This window comes from Erythrolamprus reginae, chromosome 1 (genome assembly GCF_031021105.1).
Source record: "Erythrolamprus reginae isolate rEryReg1 chromosome 1, rEryReg1.hap1, whole genome shotgun sequence".
NCBI classification, from domain to species: domain Eukaryota; kingdom Metazoa; phylum Chordata; class Lepidosauria; order Squamata; family Dipsadidae; genus Erythrolamprus; species Erythrolamprus reginae.
The window spans coordinates 302,778,664-302,796,724 of NC_091950.1; the positions used below are offsets into that span (position 1 = coordinate 302,778,664).

The 18,061-nt window shown below is 43.8% G+C and overlaps 2 protein-coding genes across 2 annotated transcripts in view; one reads left to right on the forward strand and one right to left on the reverse strand.

Annotated features, from left to right (window-relative positions):
- LOC139157052 (uncharacterized) overlaps positions 1 to 18,061 on the reverse strand; it is a 288,628-nt gene that overhangs the window by 236,223 nt on the left and 34,344 nt on the right. The gene's annotated exons all lie outside the window — the stretch shown is intronic.
- Positions 569 to 14,297, forward strand: RWDD1 (RWD domain containing 1). Its single transcript, XM_070739537.1, has 7 exons — positions 569 to 772; positions 2,693 to 2,758; positions 4,254 to 4,384; positions 5,983 to 6,126; positions 7,228 to 7,360; positions 10,785 to 10,847; positions 14,003 to 14,297. Exons 1-7 carry the CDS (start codon positions 700 to 702, stop codon positions 14,113 to 14,115), a joined length of 723 nt encoding a protein of 240 aa, XP_070595638.1. The 5' UTR covers positions 569 to 699; the 3' UTR covers positions 14,116 to 14,297.

Consider the following 18,061-nt stretch of genomic DNA (forward strand, 5'->3'; position numbering starts at 1 on the left):
GTCAAGTGTGATTGGACACAAGGAATTTGTCTTTGGTGCATATACTCTCCGTGTATATACAGTGCACATACAGTGCGCATATGCTCTCAGGCTAGAGATCGTCTTCTGGGGGCTGAAGGGGAAGCTGAAGGCGACGGAAAGTTACAAGAGGTTCCAAACTGAGTTGCATAACGAGAGGCGCCGGCACGATGCGAGGGAGGCAAAAAGAGCGCGCAACTTAAAGCAAGCGTTAGCAGGGAGCAGCATCCAAACTGCTCCTTCGCCTTAGGGCTGCAAGAACTTTCTATCACTATACCAGCAAACAAAATCAAAAACGGGAATGGCTAATAACAATTCCGAAACAACACTGGGAAGCATGATCCCGCAGCCATCGGAACCCCTCGGCTTAGGTTCAAAAGCTCGCGGCTGCACAAACCTCTCTCGGGAAAAATGAGATCAGCAGCGGTCCCCGGGAAGGCAGCCCTGATCAATCGACCGAAGAGCAACACATCGCATTCCCAGGCCGAGGAGTTGAGGCGGATCCATTGCGCATGCGTAGGGTGGCCTGGATATTTCTCTCTCTCTTTTTCTTTCTCTCTCTCTTTTCGAGCCCCCGCCCCTCCGGCTTCGCGGCCGCTGCGGCCGTCTCCTGCGCTAGCTCCCCCTGTCGGCGAAGGCAATTTGCGGCTCGGCGCGTTCCATGGCCGGCAGCGGGGGATCATGACCGACTACGGGGAGGAACAACGCAATGAGTTGGAGGCCTTGGAGGCCATCTATCCGGACTCCTTCACAGGTAAGGGCAGCGAGTGGAAGACAGCGCTGGGCGGCGCGTGGGTTCCGCGGGGTGACGACAGCGGCGGCGGCGGCTTGCAAGTTTCCAGCATGCGGCGAGGATTCTTCTGCCCCGGTTCTTCCTGTTAAAAAGAGTTTTTCCCTCCTCCCTTTTTTTTTCTGGACTGGTTCATCCAGAACCCGATCCAGAACAAGCAGTGGCCACGCTGTGTTGTGAGAAGCCCGAGCGGGTTTCACTGGGTCGTGTGAATGCAGAAGCTCTGGATAAAGAATCCAGCTATTGGAAGCTCGCTTTGGATTGCCGGCTTCCCGAGGGATACGCGAGGCGGGCTCTGGCTCTCCTTTGGGACTACAAGGATCATTTCTAATCTCGTTGTCCAATCTCATTTTTTTTCTTCCACAATTTATATGGGGTGTGAGGTGGGGGGATTGCAAGAATAGGCTTAAGTTGGCGTGAACTAGGGGTGCTTGAACAGTAGGCGGCACAACTCCTCCCCTCGGATGTAGCCTCCTTAAAAAGTCATCAATTCGTTCATACGTATTTGATTTCCTGCACTCGAGTGTCAAAACTGTTTATTAAAACGTTTGTGATAGAATCTTCCCTTGGAATGTTTAAAAACAAGTTTGGAATAAAGTTTACAGTAGAGCCATAAGCCAAAGTGCTTTAAAACCTATAAAACTTAAATTACCTGATTGTAGTTTCTTGCCCAAGTCATGGTAGCCATGTAGTGGTTAGGCAGTGTTTCCCAACCTTGTCAACTTGAAGATATCTGGACTTCAACTCCCAGAATTCCCCAGCCAGCACTGGCTGGGGAATTCTGGGAGTTGAAGTCCAAATATCTTCAGGTTGACAAGGTTGGGAAACACAGGGTTAGAGCATTAGCCAGAATTTGATTCAGATCCACTTCAACAGAAACTCATTGGATGATTTTGGATAGCTTTCTTTTCTTTTTTTTTCTCAGTCCAGCCTAATGTCCCCAGATGGTGTTGTGGGAACTCTGGGCACCACCTTGAATTTCTAAAGAAAAACCAGTAGTGTATGTAAAATTGCTATCACATCTCCTTCATTTTAGTCTTCTGGCTACACATACACATGTCCTTTCACTCATAAGGACCCTTCATCATTTTAACAACATAACTCCAATTTGTCACTGTCCTTTTTGAACAGTGGTATCGAAGACTGGACACAACATTCTAAATTATTTTCGACCAGAGTAGAATAGAGAGGAACAGTAATTTATTATTTGAACTCTGTGCTTAATGAATCCAGAGATGGCATTTGCCATTTTAACAAGTGCGTTACCCTGATGGCTTGTGTTGAGTTTGTAGTTGACAAGAATCTCTACATTCTTTTCAAAGGCGCCAAATCAGCTGTCTTTAATCCTAGGCTTACATTATACTTCCCCCCCCTATCGAGATATAGAACTGTACATTTTATACCTAGTTCAGTTCTATCCTGTTCGTTTCAGCCCATTACCTGGCTAGGCTTTAAATATTTTAAAAATATTTGTCTCTTCTAAAGTATAAGCTGCCCCCCCCCCCCTTGTTCTGTGTCATCTGCAGATTTGATAAAGTTTCTCTTCAACTCCTTCATTCAATTCAATGATGAAAATGATGGACCCAGGACAGAATCCTATGGCCCTCCATTTCACACTTCCCTCTAAACCAGTTCCTTGTGTGTCCAATAACACTTGGCCAATAAAGAATTCTATTCTATTCTATTCTATAAATTATCTTTTTAAAAAACACGTAAAAACAGTCAAATTTTCATATCAATTTCTTTTAACGTAAAGAACAGAATTTCAGCGGGTTTTTTAACTGTTAGGATTAAAGAAATTTCATGCCAAAGTTGCAGTGGTATTCTTTTTAAAAAAACATACGGAAAATAATTTTTCTTATCAATTCTTTTCTTCCACCACAGTGTTATCAGAAAATCCTACAAGTTTCACTATCACTGTAACATCCGAAGCGGGAGAAAATGATGAAAGTAAGTTGACTGCTTCTCAGTGTTTATTTGCGTGGTGGGGGAAATGTCTCAGAGAAAACAATTTTGTACAAATAATTGAAAGCAAGAGCTGATTTTTTTCAGCATGGAACAGTGACTGGCTTGGAAATCTGCAGTGCTAATACTGTATTGGAGAGTGTCTGCAAAAAATCCAAGTTTAAATCCTAATTCAAAATAAACCACTGGATTTTGGGCAAATTGTTGTCCAGGAGGAGTTTCAATGGAGCTTTCCAATAATGTGAACATTATTATTATTATTTTTATTATTTATTAGATTTGTATGCCACCCCTTTCCAAAGACTCAGGGTGGCCCACAACAACAAAACAGTACAAATCCAATAATTAAAACAATTTAAAACCCTTAATATAAAAAAACCCAATCATACATCTCATACAAACCATACATAAAACGAAAACGGCTCAGGGGAAACAATTTCCCCATGCCTGACGACAGAGATGGGTTTTAAGGAGTTTATGAAAGGCAAGGAGGGTGGGGGCAATCCTAATCTCCGAGGGGAGTTGATTCCAGAGGGTTGGGGCTGCCACAGAAAAGACTCTTCCCCTGGGTCCCGCCAGAGGACATTGTTTTGTTGACGGGATCCGGAGAAGGCCAACTCTGTGGGACCTAACCGGTCGCTGGGATTCATGCGGCAGAAGGCGGTCCTGAAAATATTCTGGTCCGATGCCATGAGGGGCTTTATAGGTCATAACCAACACTTTGAACTGTGACCGGAAACTGATTGGCAACCAATACAGACTGCGGAGTGTTGGTGTAACATGGGCATACCTGGGGAAGCCCATGATTGCTCTCGCAGCTGCATTCTGCACGATGATAGCTGACCAAGTTCCAGGTTGCTTCTTGAGTAAATTGATCAAGGAACCTGAGATTCATGGTATCCGACATGAGAAATGTTATCCGAATATCGTGCAGATAATTTCATAGTATTTTTAAAGTCTGGATTATAAACTTCAAAGCATACTTGTAAGTGGACAACAGACCCCTTGTTTGAATGCAAGTGAGTTGTTTATAAACTGAAACTCGCACTTCAATTTATATTTGGAGGCCAAAGGATATGTTAGTTCTTGTCCTTCTAGCATGGAAAGAAAAATGTCCTCCAAACGAGAGATCCAATTTGAAACTCTCCCAACAGGTAGCACCAGGCAATCAGAATTAGGGAAAGAGGAGACATGATAGGAGTAGATCAAGAATCTCCTTCTCTTCCATTTATCCTAAATCTCTATGAATATTAAAAGTTCGTTAAAAGTAATATTTAAAACCTTGAAAAATGATTTTAAAAGGAAGGTAGAAACTGCTACTTATCTGCTGTTAGCCAGCAGGAATGCAAAGGTGTTTTGAGTTAGATGCATTGTTTGTCTTTTGATCTTCCCACAAGCAATGATAATATTCCTAACTAAATAGTCAGTATTAATAATTACAGTTGGACATCTGAGCTACCTTTTTTCTGTTGCACTACAGCTGTTCAGACAACCCTCAAATTTACCTATTCAGAAAAGTATCCAGATGAAGTCCCATTATATGAATTGCTTGCACACGAGAATCTCGAAAATAATGATATTGGAGACCTATTAAAACTATTGCAGGAACAGGTAAGAAATATTCAGAGCAATTTGTTTTTTCTTGGTGCCAGTAGTTCTTCAGAGGCAATTCAGCTTTTATTTAATGAGTAAAAATACATGTGGCTTGAAAATCGGAAGATAAACATGTCATGATTAGATTTTTCAAGTTCAAGGTTAATAGATATTGCAGCTAATACAAATGAATGTAGGTACTTCATATTTATTTATTTTATAAAACTGGGACCCACTATGTATTATGTGGGATTATTAGAATACCTTTTAATAAAAGATATTTCATTTTCATTTTTCATTTTATTGGATTTGTATGCCGCCCCTCTCCGTAGACTCGGGGCGGCTAACAACAGTAATAAAAACAATGTGCGACAATCCAATACTGAAAAACTAAAAACCCTTATTTTAAAAACCAATCATACATACAACGTACCATACATAAATTGTGGAAGCCGAGGGGGAAAGAATATCTTAATTCCCCCAAGCCTGACAACACAGGTGGGTTTTAAGAAGCTTGCGAAAGGCAAGAAGGGTGGGAGCTATTCTAATCTCTGGGGGGAGTTGGTTCCAGAGGGCCGGGGCCGCCACAGAGAAGGCTCTCCCCCTGGGTCCCGCCAAACGACATTGTTTAGTTGACGGGACCCGAAGGAGGCCAACTCTGTGGGACCTAATTGGTCGCTGGGATTCGTGCGGCAGAAGGCGGTCCCGGAGATAACCTGGTCCGATGCCATGAAGGGCTTTATAGGTCATAACCAACACTTTGAATTATGACCGGAAACTGATCGGCAATCAATGCAGACTGCGGAGTGTTGGTGTGACATGGGCATGTTTGGGAAAGCCCATGATTGCTCTCGCAGCTGCATTCTGCACGATCTGAAGTTTCCAAACACTTTTCAAAGGTAGCCCCATGTAGAGAGCATTACAGTAGTCGAGCCTCGAGGTGATGAGGGCATGAGTGACTGTGAGCAGTGAGTCCCGATCCAAATAGGGCCGCAACTGGTGCACCAGGCGAACCTGGGCAAACGCCCCCCTTGCCACAGCTGAAAGATGTTTCTCTAATGTGAGCTGTGGATCGAGGAGGACGCCCAAGTTGCAGACTCTTTCTGAAGGGGTTAATAATTCCCCCCCCCCCCCAGGGTAATGGTTGGACAGATGGAATTGTCCTTGGGAGGCAGAACCCACAGCCACTCCGTCTTATCAGGGTTGAGTGAGTCTGTTGACACCCATCCAGGCCCCAACAGCCTCCAGGCACCGGCACATCACTTCCACTGCTTCACTGACTGGATATAGGTGTTTATGTCATTTCATAATAACTATATTAAGTTTTGATGTTCATAAACTCTGAAATGCATTGGGCAGTTGAAAAAGAAATTCAATGGTAACCCAGCGCACTTTTAAAAATTGGTTTTGGAAAATCATTTGCTGCTATGTAAAGCATATGAATGAAAACTGCAAAGTTTTGTTGGTGATAGGATTTGTTGTGTTTTATGTTTCTATCTACTTTGAATTATGTTTTAAAGCCATTCTTACCACATTTCCTACATTTTTAGTGTAGCAGAAAGTATGATTTTTTAATGAGTTCTTTCAAATAAATCTATTTTCTCTTTGTATTTCAGTCAGAAGAGAATATAGGCATGGTAATGATCTTCACACTGGTGTCAGCTGTGCAAGAAAGACTGAATGAAGTAGTAGATCTCATAAAAACAAGAAGAGAAGCAGAAAAGAAACAGAAAGAAAAAGAGGCAGAGGAGGCAGAAAAGGTAATAAAATTCATCAACACATTGTTATAAGAAAGAAAAAGTAGCATTTGAAGAATTTGAGTCTGTAACCAGAGATTTTTTTCCCAGTGTTTCCAATCTATGATACCGATCACTGGAGAACAACAAGAGTGATATTGGTGGATGGATGGATGCATGGATAGGGAGGGATGATAGCCTTCTCATCCAAAATCATGCAAGATTATACAATATAAACCTGTGGGTTGCGCTTTCTTGTTCCATGTTAAGAATCCAGAAGTTTAAGGCTCACTTGTTTTTTCTTTTCATGGACCAATATTCTGTTTAATAGAAATATATACAGTGATACCTCGTCTTACAAACACCTCGTCATACAAACTTTTCGAGATACAAACCCGGGGTTTAAGATTTTTTTGCCTCTTCTTACAAACTATTTTCACCTTACAAACCCAGTTAAACGAACACTACATTGCTTAAGTGAATCTATTGTTTGCATTGAGCATTTTTTTTGCCAGAAATTGAAAGTAAACATCTCCAAACACATTGCAAATTGCTGTTATATGAGCACTGCAAACAGTCATAAATGCAAACCAGTTGCTGAATGTGATCATATGACATTTGTGTGTGTATAGGTGTTGGAATTTTGAATCTGAGATTTTGGGGGGTCCATTGTAACTTTGAATTGTGGCCAAGTGACTAGTTGTAAGTTGAGGATTACCTGTAATGTCCTATTTGTATACAGCTACACAAATGTACACAAATGTACAGCTACATTTGGCTTTGTCCTTTGTTTGTTTGCTCCTTTGTTGTGCTATTTATGTATTTTATTTTGAATTCTGTAGCCATTATGGTGATGCTGACAAAAAAAGACAACAATGGTTTTTAATCTTTGTATGCCATTTCCCAATTCCCATTAAAGAATCTCAAAGTAATTGTTGTTGATACTGTCCACAGAACATTTTTCAGAACAATTCTGGCTGGGAATATAGTTGCCTCTGTTGCCTAGCTGTTTATGTGAGAGTAGGTTTGGTATATCAGAGCTGGAAAGCTGGTGACATTATTAGGCTGGTATTGTCCTTTGTTACATGTTTTGGAATTTTATCTTATTCTTCTCCATTTGTGTAGCAATGTTTTCATGGCACCCCTGTCACTATTGAAAACTTTCTACGCTGGAAGGCAGCATTTGATCTGGAGCTTCTAGAAATTAAAAGAAAAAAGATGAAAGAAGAAGAACAGTGCGGCAAAAATAAATTAACAGGTGGGATATAATCATCTATCTTATATAAGCCATGTGCCTGGTCTTGGATTGTTAGGTGATTTTATTTTTTTCAGTTGATATATGAAATCCACACAAGCCGAATCAAATTGGTTCGTCATGCAACACAAAGTGGTGAAAAATATCAATGTTCAAGAAAGCAGTCCAAATTATCCACAAAAATGCAGAAGTTAAACAGTTGACACTGATAAATTTATCTCAGCATCTATTGTCCTACTATCGCAGCACCATTGAGAATGTCTTAACATACGGCATTCTAGCTTGGTATGGGAGCAGCTCTGTAGTGAACAAAAAAGCTCTACAGAGAATTATTAAAATTGCCCAGAACATCATTGAGCTCCAGCTACCCGCCCTGAATGATATCTTCACATCTCGCTGTTCTAGGAAGGTGCATACAATTCTCAAAGACTCTTCTCATCCTGCTTACAATCTCTTTGAACTGTTGCCTTCTGGCAGAAGATACAGAACAACTAGAACTCGGACCACACGTTTCCTGAATAGTTTTTATCCCAGAGCTATACTCGCACTTAACAACAAACTAAAGGGTCACCATCAGTGAACTGTTCTGTATCTTCTGCCAGAAGGCAACAGTTCAAAGAGATTGTAAGCAGGATAAGAAGAGTCTTTGAGAATAATATTACTTGGTTTGTCATGTAGATGGTTGAGTGGTTCAGGGTGGGGAATTTGTAGTGGATGGGACATTTATTCTATTTTTTATTCTATTTTTTATTCTATTTTTAACATTTATCTATTCTGATTTTATGTATGGTAGGACTGGTCTTGGGTGTCACACGACTTTCGTTGCCAATGACAATTTGTTGTTTTTGACAATGACAATAAATTTATTATTATTATAAATGTTTGAATAGCTATTTTTATTGGTGATGCAAAGAAATACAATAGTACTTCGGTTCTGGGAGCACAATGAATTATGAAAACCGATGTGTCCCAAACAATTTTTTCCTGTAGGGAACAATGTAGTGAGTCACAAGGCAGCCGACATCGATACGTCCTAACTTGTGTATTGAGTATCAAACAAATGAGTACTGGAACAAAATTTTCACATCAAAATGTGTTGAGTACCAAATTCTCTGAGTTTCAAAGTAGTTGAGTACCAAAGTACCATTATATACGAAATTGCATGCTTGAGTTACACATGTTGCTAATATCACATACCCTAGTTCTATAAGAGATAAAGGTTATCAAACTCAGTATGGGTCTTCCATAGGGGCACTGTAATTTCCTAATTACAGTGAACCCTCGAGTTTCGCGTCCTCAAGTATCGCGAAAGGGCTATTTCGCGAGTTTTCAACCCGGAAGTAAACTCCACCATCTGCGCATGCGTGCCCTTCCACGCATGCGTAGATGGTGGAGTTTCCCCGCCGGGCAGAGGCTTCCCTGGGTCTTCCCCCTTCCCCCAGAGGCTTCCCTGGGTGCCCGCTCGCTTGGGGACATCCCAGCTCCGCTCCCCAGCTGGGAAGCGGATCTAGGGAGTCCCCACCACGCGCGCGTTGCTGGGGAAAGCGCGCGCGCTTGGGGACATCCCAGCTCTGCTCCCCAGCTGGGAAGCGGATCTAGGGAGTCCCCACCGCGCGCGCGTTGCTGGGGAAAGCGCGCACGCTTGGGGACATCCCAGCTCCGCTCCCCAGCTGGGAAGCGGATCTAGGGAGTCCCCACCGCGCACGCGTTGCTGGGGAAAGCGCGCGCGCTTGGGGACATCCCAGCTCCGCTCCCCAGCTGGGAAGCGGATCTAGGGAGTCCCCACCGCGCGCGCGTTGCTGGGGAAAGCGCGCGCGCTTGGGGACATCCCAGCTCCGCTCCCCAGCTGGGAAGCGGATCTAGGGAGTCCCCACCGCGCGCGCGTTGCTGGGGAAAGCGCGCGCGCTTGGGGGCATCCCAGCTCCGCTCCCCAGCTGGGAAGCGGATCTAGGGAGTCCCCACCGCGCGCGCGTTGCTGGGGAAAGCGCGCGCTTGGGGACATCCCAGCTCCGCTCCCCAGCTGGGAAGCGGATCTAGGGAGTCCCCACCGCGCGCGCGTTGCTGGGGAAAGCGCGCGCGCTTGGGGACATCCCAGCTCCGCTCCCCAGCTGAGAAGCGGATCTAGGGAGTCCCCACCGCGCGCGCGTTGCTGGGGAAAGCGCGCGCGCTTGGGGACATCCCAGCTCCGCTCCCCAGCTGGGAAGCGGATCTAGGGAGTCCCCACCGCGCGCGCGTTGCTGGGGAAAGCGCGCGCGCTTGGGGGCATCCCAGCTCCGCTCCCCAGCTGGGAAGCGGATCTAGGGAGTCCCCACCGCGCGCGCGTTGCTGGGGAAAGCGCGCGCTTGGGGACATCCCAGCTCCGCTCCCCAGCTGGGAAGCGGATCTAGGGAGTCCCCACCGCGCGCGCGTTACTGGGGAAAGCGCGCGCGCTTGGGGACATCCCAGCTCCGCTCCCCAGCTGGGAAGCGGATCTAGGGAGTCCCCACCGCGCGCGCGTTGCTGGGGAAAGCGCGCGCGCTTGGGGACATCCCAGCTCCGCTCCCCAGCTGGGAAGCGGAGCTAGGGAGTCCCCACCGCGCGCGCGTTGCTGGGGAAAGCGCGCGCGCTTGGGGACATCCCAGCTCCGCTCCCCAGCTGGGAAGCGGATCTAGGGAGTCCCCACCGCGCGCGCGTTGCTGGGGAAAGCGCGCGCGCTTGGGGACATCCCAGCTCCGCTCCCCAGCTGGGAAGCGGAGCTAGGGAGTCCCCAAGCGCGCGCGCACCCCAGGCGCGAGCAACGGGGTGGGCGGGCGAAGGGCGGGCGGCAGTGGAAGCAAAAACACCATCTGCGCACGCGCAGATGGTGTTTTTACTTCCGCACCGCTACTTCGCTAAAAATCGATCATTGTGTGGGGTCCTGGAACGGAACCCTCGCGATGATCGAGGGTTCACTGTATTTTATTTATTAATTGGATTTCTATGCCGCTTTTCTCTGAGGACTCAATTATAACTTTCAAGTGAGCTAGGATTTTTGTCTTAGTTTACAATTGTATTAAACACAGAAAGAAAACCTAATTTCTTCTCATAGTATGCAGAAAAACATATTGGGGTAAGGGAATGGGGAAGGCTTATGCAAATAATGGTTGCATGTACAAATCTAGACCAGGCCCATATTGTAACAAGAAGTGAAGTCTTAGGTGTAATATGTTATGTTTGTTTTAAGATAATTCAATTTAATCATGGCACCCCATATAACTGGAAATTATCTACCATAGTCATCATTCTTCAGACTTTAAAGTCAAAAGTACTGTAGTTCCTGATATTTGAGCTGTACTCATTCTTCTGCTCCATCATAGGTTTATCTCCAAAGTTGTAATCTGAAGTGTGTGTGAGTGTGTGTTCGTTATACCACTATCCAAATCAACTTACTTCTTTTATTTCTTAATAGGAAAGCAGCTGTTTGAGACAGATCATAACCTTGATACATCTGATATTCAGTTCTTAGAAGATGGTAACCTTCCATTATTTCTACTTTAATTGCCATAGATATGGTTTTAATGGTAGAAGCTATTTACCACTAAACATACTGGCACTTACCACTCAATGTACTGGTATTTTCATATCAATTGGCTAAATTTTGCCTCAAGTACTAATAAAGAGGAATATGCTACTTACCATATTTTTTGGAGTATAAGACGTATGTACCTCCCCCCCCCCAAAAAAGGGAGAAAATCTGGGTGCATCTTATGCTCCAAATGTAGACCCGCCCAGACTCTCAAACAGAGGTTTCAGAGGCTGAAAAAAGCCTCTGAAATGGAGCTTCAGAAAAAGAGTCTGAAACAGAGCTTCAGAAAAAAAGCCTTTGAAAGAAAAGCAAGGCGCAGAGCTCATAACCAAGAACCTGTTGCTAAAATTCATCTCTGAGAACAGCTGATTGGGGTACTCTGGGAGCACAATCCACCGCCAATCAGCTTTTTTCTTATTTTCCTCCCCAAAAACTAATGTCTTATACTCTGGTGCATCTTATACTCCGAAAAATACGGTATCTGCTTTTGGAAATAAGCAATTATTTCTGGTTCAGGGTAATGTAAAATCTTGGAAATATCCCTTGAACCAAAATATATTCTTACATCTGCATCTACCCTCTTAATGTGATAATAGCTTCTAGCAGAAAGGAAAAAGCTAACTGAGCAAGCATGTTTGTTTATGTGGATATAAAATGCTAAGTAGCTGCTGAAATCAAATAACTTTGAATCTGTCTTAAACTCAGGATATGTCTGAAAAATGCCAGTTTTACCACCTGAAATATTCCTGGTCCTTTATAAGATTCCATTTTGCTGATATCACATGCAATTTTGTTTTAAAAAATGTTTTGCTTTAACCCTGAAGGCAAATAATTTACAAAACTCTGTCCAAGAAAACTGCAGGGACTAGTCCAAGCAGTTGACTCAAAGGCATACACACAGAAATACCTTTGGCATTACAGTGGTCCCCCGATTATCGCGAGGGTTCCGTTCCAGGACCCCTCGCGATGATCTGTTTTTCGTGAAGTAGCGGTGCGGAAGTAAAAGCACCATCTGCGCATGCGCGCCCCTTTTTTCATGGCCACGCATGCGCAGATGGTGCTTTTACTTCCGCACCTGGGAAGACCCGCCGCTTTTCCGCTGCCCGCCCGCCTGCCGCTCGCTTGCCCGCCGCTCGTGCACGATCCCAGGGAAGGTTCCTTGTCCGCCGCTTTTCCGCTGCCCGCCCACCCGCCGCTCGCTTGCCTGCCGCTCGTGCACGATCCCAGGGAAGGTTCCTTGTTCACCCGCCCACCCGCCGTTTGCCGCTCGCCCGCCTACCCACCGTTTGCAGCTCGGGTTTGGGGGGGTGCTAGGAAGCCCCCCATGCCGGCGGAGACCTTTTAAAACACCCGTGCCGCTTCCCAGCTGAGTCCTGAAGCCAAGCGCCAAAGGCGAACTTCTGCGCTTGGCTTCAGGACTCAGCTGGGAAGCGGCACGGGTGTTTTAAAAGGTCTCCGCCGGCATGGGGAGCCCGGGTTGGGGGTTTGGGGGGTGCTAGGAAGCCCCCCATGCCGGCGGAGACCTTTTAAAACACCCGTGCCGCTTCCCAGCTGAGTCCTGCAGCCAAGCGCAGAAGTTCGCCTTTGGCGCTTGGCTGCAGGACTCAGCTGGGAAATGGCACGGGTGTTTTAAAAGGTCGCCGCCGGCATGGGGGGCTTCCTAGCACCCCCCAAACCCGGGTTGGGGGTTCGGGGGGGTGCTAGGAAGCCCCCCATGCCGGTGGGAAGACCCAGGGAAGGTTCCTTCGGCCGCCCAGCAGCTGATCTGCCCGGCGGGGAACGCAAACTCCACCATCTACGCATGCGTGCAGATGGTGTTTTTACTTCCGGGTGGAAAAATCGCGATATAGCCTTTCGCAATGATCGGGATCGCAAAACTCGGGGGATCACTGTATACCATTATTTATTTATTATTTATTTATTTTATTAGATTTGTATGCTGCCCCTCTCCGAAGACTCGGGGCGGCTCACAACAATAATAAAAACAATATTCAAGCCCTATCATATTTAAAAAGCAAACAACACATAATACCCAAACATAAATATGAAAAAAGCCTGGGGGAATTATATATACTCTATTATATATACTGTAACAATAAATAAAAAAATAAAAAGGTGTCTCAACTCCCCCATGCCTGGCGGTATAGATGGGTCCTGAGTAATTTACGAATTATTCTGTACATGCCTAGCTGTAGGTGTTTTTCATCCAACATAAACTTCAAGCTTGATAAAATAAGGAACAAAATTAGCTCAACATGTATCATGGAAGACAGAAGGTGTCACTATTGCTCCACTGTTATCTTTTTTCTTCCGTGTACAAAAATGTATATCATTGATCCTGTGTGGTTAACTCAGACTAAAACTATACACTGGCAATACATCCATTCCTTTTCCCCAAAAGCTTCTTTAACTGCAGGAGACTTCTCAGAGGATCCATAGCATAAACTGTTGGAAAAGCAATTTGTTGAAGACAGTGGAATTTTTTTCTTCCTCTACTGCTTTAACTAATTTTGGCTTGCAGAACATTATGCTCCTTTAAAAAAAAAGTTATGATTTGTAATTTTTATGTTACTAATTCAAAATGATGAAATGGCAAGTATCAATACTTCTCCTTAACTTCTGAGCCATCTGGGCCAGCGGTTTAATCTACTTAGCTTCCCTACTGATTTGGAAGCATGCAACTTGCTCGTTCACGTTCCCTTTGCTTGCGCATGCACCACCCTCACACTTTTAAAATCTCTGCGCATGCACAGAAGGCTTTGTCCATGTGCAGATGGTTTAAAAAAAGAAAATGATGACGTCAAGGCAGAGGGTTCTCTGAACCACCAGCAACCACCACTACCAGTATGCCCGCATCGGTAGCTTTTTGCCCCTGATACAGGTCCTGTACAATATTCCTTCTGAATTTATTATATGTCACATTACAGAACACTCCCATTTGCTTGATTGTGTAGGTACAGCCTGTCCATTCTCTGGTTTCTGTCTTCTTTGGATATTATGGCCCATTGCATGCTAGGTCAGTTTTAACCATTCATATTGTAATTCACCTCTTTTGTCTCTAGAAAATGTCATCTTTATTTTCCTTTTCTCACATATCCCAGGTGGAAACAATGTGGAAGTAGATGAATCATTGTTCCAGGAAATGGATGACTTGGAATTAGAAGATGATGAGGACGATCCAGACTATAGTCCTGTTCATCTAGATAGTGACTAGATCTGAAATTCCTCTACTAGCTACTTTGATCCATAGGTTTGGTTGGACACTTATAGCCAGAAAGATGCATATGTGATTTGGATTATCTTTTTCTTCAAAGAAAAGGGTGAAGTATTTTAAGACCAAGTGACTTCTTTTCTGGTGGCTTTCAGCCCAAGTAATAAACAGACTTTAACATTTGAGATTTGTGTCTCTTGTGTTTTCCTGAAGAAGATGGCTTTTCTGGGAAAGCAGAAAACGCTCTTTTCAAAATAACTGCATTGTTGTACTAATAGTTTGGATAAAGATAGTTGTTTTGAAGGTGATGCTCCCCCCCCCTTTAGTTATACATCACAATAGTTGATTGTAGGAGGAGAGTTCTGAAGAGAAATTGGCTTTCTTCTGTTTTGTTTGGAGCATTCAACTCTTGAAGATTACAGAATTACAATATCATGCTTTTTTTAGAAGAAAACTGAGATGTATAACTTCCCCAAAGAATGATAACTTTTGCCTGGTGCTGTAATCTTTTATCATGATGTCTGTGAAAGTTACTGTTGATCTCATTAAACTTAGTTTTCTCCTGAAGCATATCTCTGAAATCTAGGTTTCCTATTAAGAATGTAAAAAAATTGAACTATATAGCGGACTATATATTTCCAGGAGCTGGAAGTAGCCTCTTATCTTTGGAAATATTTTGGATTATATTTCATATTTCCTAAGTTTCAGCAACCGTATTCTGTTGTGGCCCATAATTAAAACATTAAAGTTCATCTCTGTCCTTATAATCAGAGGTTAAAACAAAATCAGCTGTCAGCGTGATTAGTCACACAAATCATCTAAAAACTTGAATCAACAATAGATTAATCCATTGTCGCTGAAAAATGTTTTGGGGTCTACTGTGTCTTATTCATTCATTCATTCATTCATTCATTCATTCATTCATTCATTCATTCATTCATTCATTTAGTATGCTGCCCATTTCTGAAGGATTCAGGGCAACTTACAACAATAAAAACAATATAACAATGTAAACAATGTAAAAACAATAGAATCAATATAAAACCATCTAAAATCCTCCTCAATATAAGCATACCGTATCATACATATCCAATCATAGAGCTGGGAATTAAGAATGTCAGTTGCTCACTGCCCCCAGGCCTGCTGGCAAAGCTAGGCTTTAAGGCTTTCGGGAAGGTCAGCACGGTAGGGGCAGTACGCACCATGCTAAAATGGAATTCGAGGGAAGCACTATCAGAATCTCCACATCCAAGTTCATCCAAATTTATGACCAATATGTGTTGTTAGGAAACTAAAATACAGTAATACCTCTACTTACGAACGCCTCTACATACGAACTTTTTGAGATACGAACCGGGTGTTCACGGGGGTTTTGCCTATTCTCACAAACCATTTTCAACTTACGAACCCTCGCTTCTCTCTCAGCTGCTGCTGCTGCGAGTTTGAGCACAGTGCGTAGCAGCAAGCAAGGGGCATTTTGAAGAGACTTCGGGCACAGAGCACAGATGCAAGCAAGGGGCATTTTGAAGAGACTTCGGGCACAGAGCACAGATGCAAGCAAGGGGCATTTTGAAGAGACTTCGGGCACAGGGCACAGATGCAAGCAAGGGGCATTTTGAAGAGACTTCGGGCACAGAGCACAGATGCAAGCAAGGGGCATTTTGAAGAGACTTCGGGCACAGAGCACAGAAGCAAGCAAGGGGCATTTTGAAGAGAGTTCGAGCAAGAACGTAGCAGCAAGCAAGGGGCATTTTAAAGAGATTGGGAACAACGTAGCAGCAAGCAAGGGCATTTTGAAGAGAGTTCGGGCACAGTGTAGCAGCAGGCAAGGGGCATTTTGAAGAGAGTTCGGGCACAGAACGTAGCAGGGAGCAAGGGGCATTCTGAAGTTTACATTTTCTCCATGAACATTGTTAAGCTTATCTTCGGCCCCTCAGTCTAAATTTGTGTGGAAGTAGAGAGTGATACCCATGCCTTAGTTGGAGGCCTGTCAAATTGGTGGTCTTTGGGCCGGATGCATCATGCACAGGCCACACCCACCCTTACTCAGCAAAGGCAAAAAACATCACGATATGGCATGATACATGACATCATCGAGTTTGACCCCTGAGTCTTAGCACAATACTTTAATTGGGCCAGCTGATAATGGAGAACTCCAAAATGTAATAAGGGTAACAAGGATGTTCAGGATTAAGATACCAGAACTGTACAGGAATTGTCCTAAATAAGTCCTTTCTCATATTTTTCAAGCAGGTACAACTCGTTCTTTATTGATCAATAAAGCTGCATGAGCGCAAAACTCCGACGGCACTTCCTCCAAGCAGCTAATCTGAGCAGGGCGACCGTAGTGGTGAATTAATTGGCTGGATAGTCCACTACTTAGTTACCGCTTGTGGCTGCAGGCATAGTTCCCTCTAAGCTGAGCAGTGAGCAATCGCTCACTTAAAAATCATCGTCAACTCAGAGTTTTCCAAACCTGCCCAGAAGCCGAGAGGGAAATTTTATTATTATTTCTGTGCCACCCAGTCCCAAAGGGACTGTCGCTCAGACACTATACTTTTCCGCTCACCCCCAAAAAAATTTAGAGAGAACACTGGCTGCAGGTAAATTTTACCATCACTGGGCAGCCACTACTAGACAGTGCTGAATGATGCTCCCTCTGTCACTGTGATAGCCTACGAGTTGAGGCAAGGGGGGGAGCGGATGAGCTCCCCTGGCCAGGACATACACCCTGTCTTTTTTTTTGGCAAATAATTTTTTTTAATTTTTCTCTCCAATCACAAATGTAATTTAAAATACCATCCACATCAAGTTACAATGCAATTAATATTACGGTATACAAATCCAATACTACCTCCATTGCTTTTAACATCTGAACAAAAATGGCTACTCAGATTTCTTATATAAAATTAAAATGCTATCAGCTAATACACCTTTTAAGCTGTTTCTAATTTTAAACACCTCTAATCCATAAGGCTCTATTATTTCAAATTTTCTCCATATCTCCTCCAACTCAATTTAAATGTATAGTTCAAAAAAAATGTTTTAATAGGAAATGCCCTTTAAAAATAGAAAGGGGAAAAGTGAACCTAAACAAAAACCCCAAATACTTCTAATATCAAATTGAAGGGGAATAAGAAAGCAAAAAAACCCATCTACTAATAAAATTCTGAATTCAACACCTTAATAAAACAAATTAGTAAACCCAATTAATTATTTTACATCCTTTTAATAAGTAATATATGTATATATGGGGACATTACTTTGCCGATGTTAATGCTAGGTATGTAGACAGAGCCAGGACCAGGCCATGAACTCTCAATGTTTGGTGGGCACCCTGTAAAATGAGCTGAGGCTCCCTCATGCTGTGCTTGATTCTACAGATGTAGAAGAGGCTGTCATACACTTATTTGTTCATTCATTCATTCATCCATCCATTCATTGCATTTATATGCTGCTCACTCTGAAACGGACTCTGAACGTCACACTTTGAAGCAAGCTGTCATTCAATGAGTCCTAACTGTCATTGTTCAAACTGTCACCAGGATGAATGACCACATCCAGACTGAGGACTGTGTCATAACTAGGGGACTCCAGGAAAGGCAGAGCACTTAAATTGAAATTAATAAACTCAGCCCTCATCTGATTGGACGCAGTCAACCCATCCTGGACGATAGTTCCAACCTATGAGAAAAAGGCATATCAGGTAAGACCAATGCCCCTTCTGGAATCTTATGCAGAAGTTTCAATCAACTCAAAATTTCTGCACAACTTGAAATCTGCACATGTCACCTTTTGCGATTGAAGACAAAAGGAGAAGGGGACAGAGGGGGGCAGCAGATAGTTAGATAGTATCATCAATGAATTTGGGCGGACTCAGGGAGACAGTAGATGACAGGAGGCCTGGGTCATGAAGAGTCAGACATGACTCAGCAACCGAACAACAGCA

What these genes read in the sequence shown, in the direction of transcription:
- RWDD1 (XM_070739537.1), top strand. Translation starts at nt 700, where the DNA reads ATGACCGACTACGGGGAGGAACAACGCAATGAGTTGGAGGCCTTGGAG. An exon ending in CTATCCGGACTCCTTCACAG is followed by an intron (nt 773 to 2,692) that starts GTAAGGGCAGCG and finishes CTTCCACCACAG; the next exon opens with TGTTATCAGAAAATCCTACA. An exon ending in AGCGGGAGAAAATGATGAAA is followed by an intron (nt 2,759 to 4,253) that starts GTAAGTTGACTG and finishes GTTGCACTACAG; the next exon opens with CTGTTCAGACAACCCTCAAA.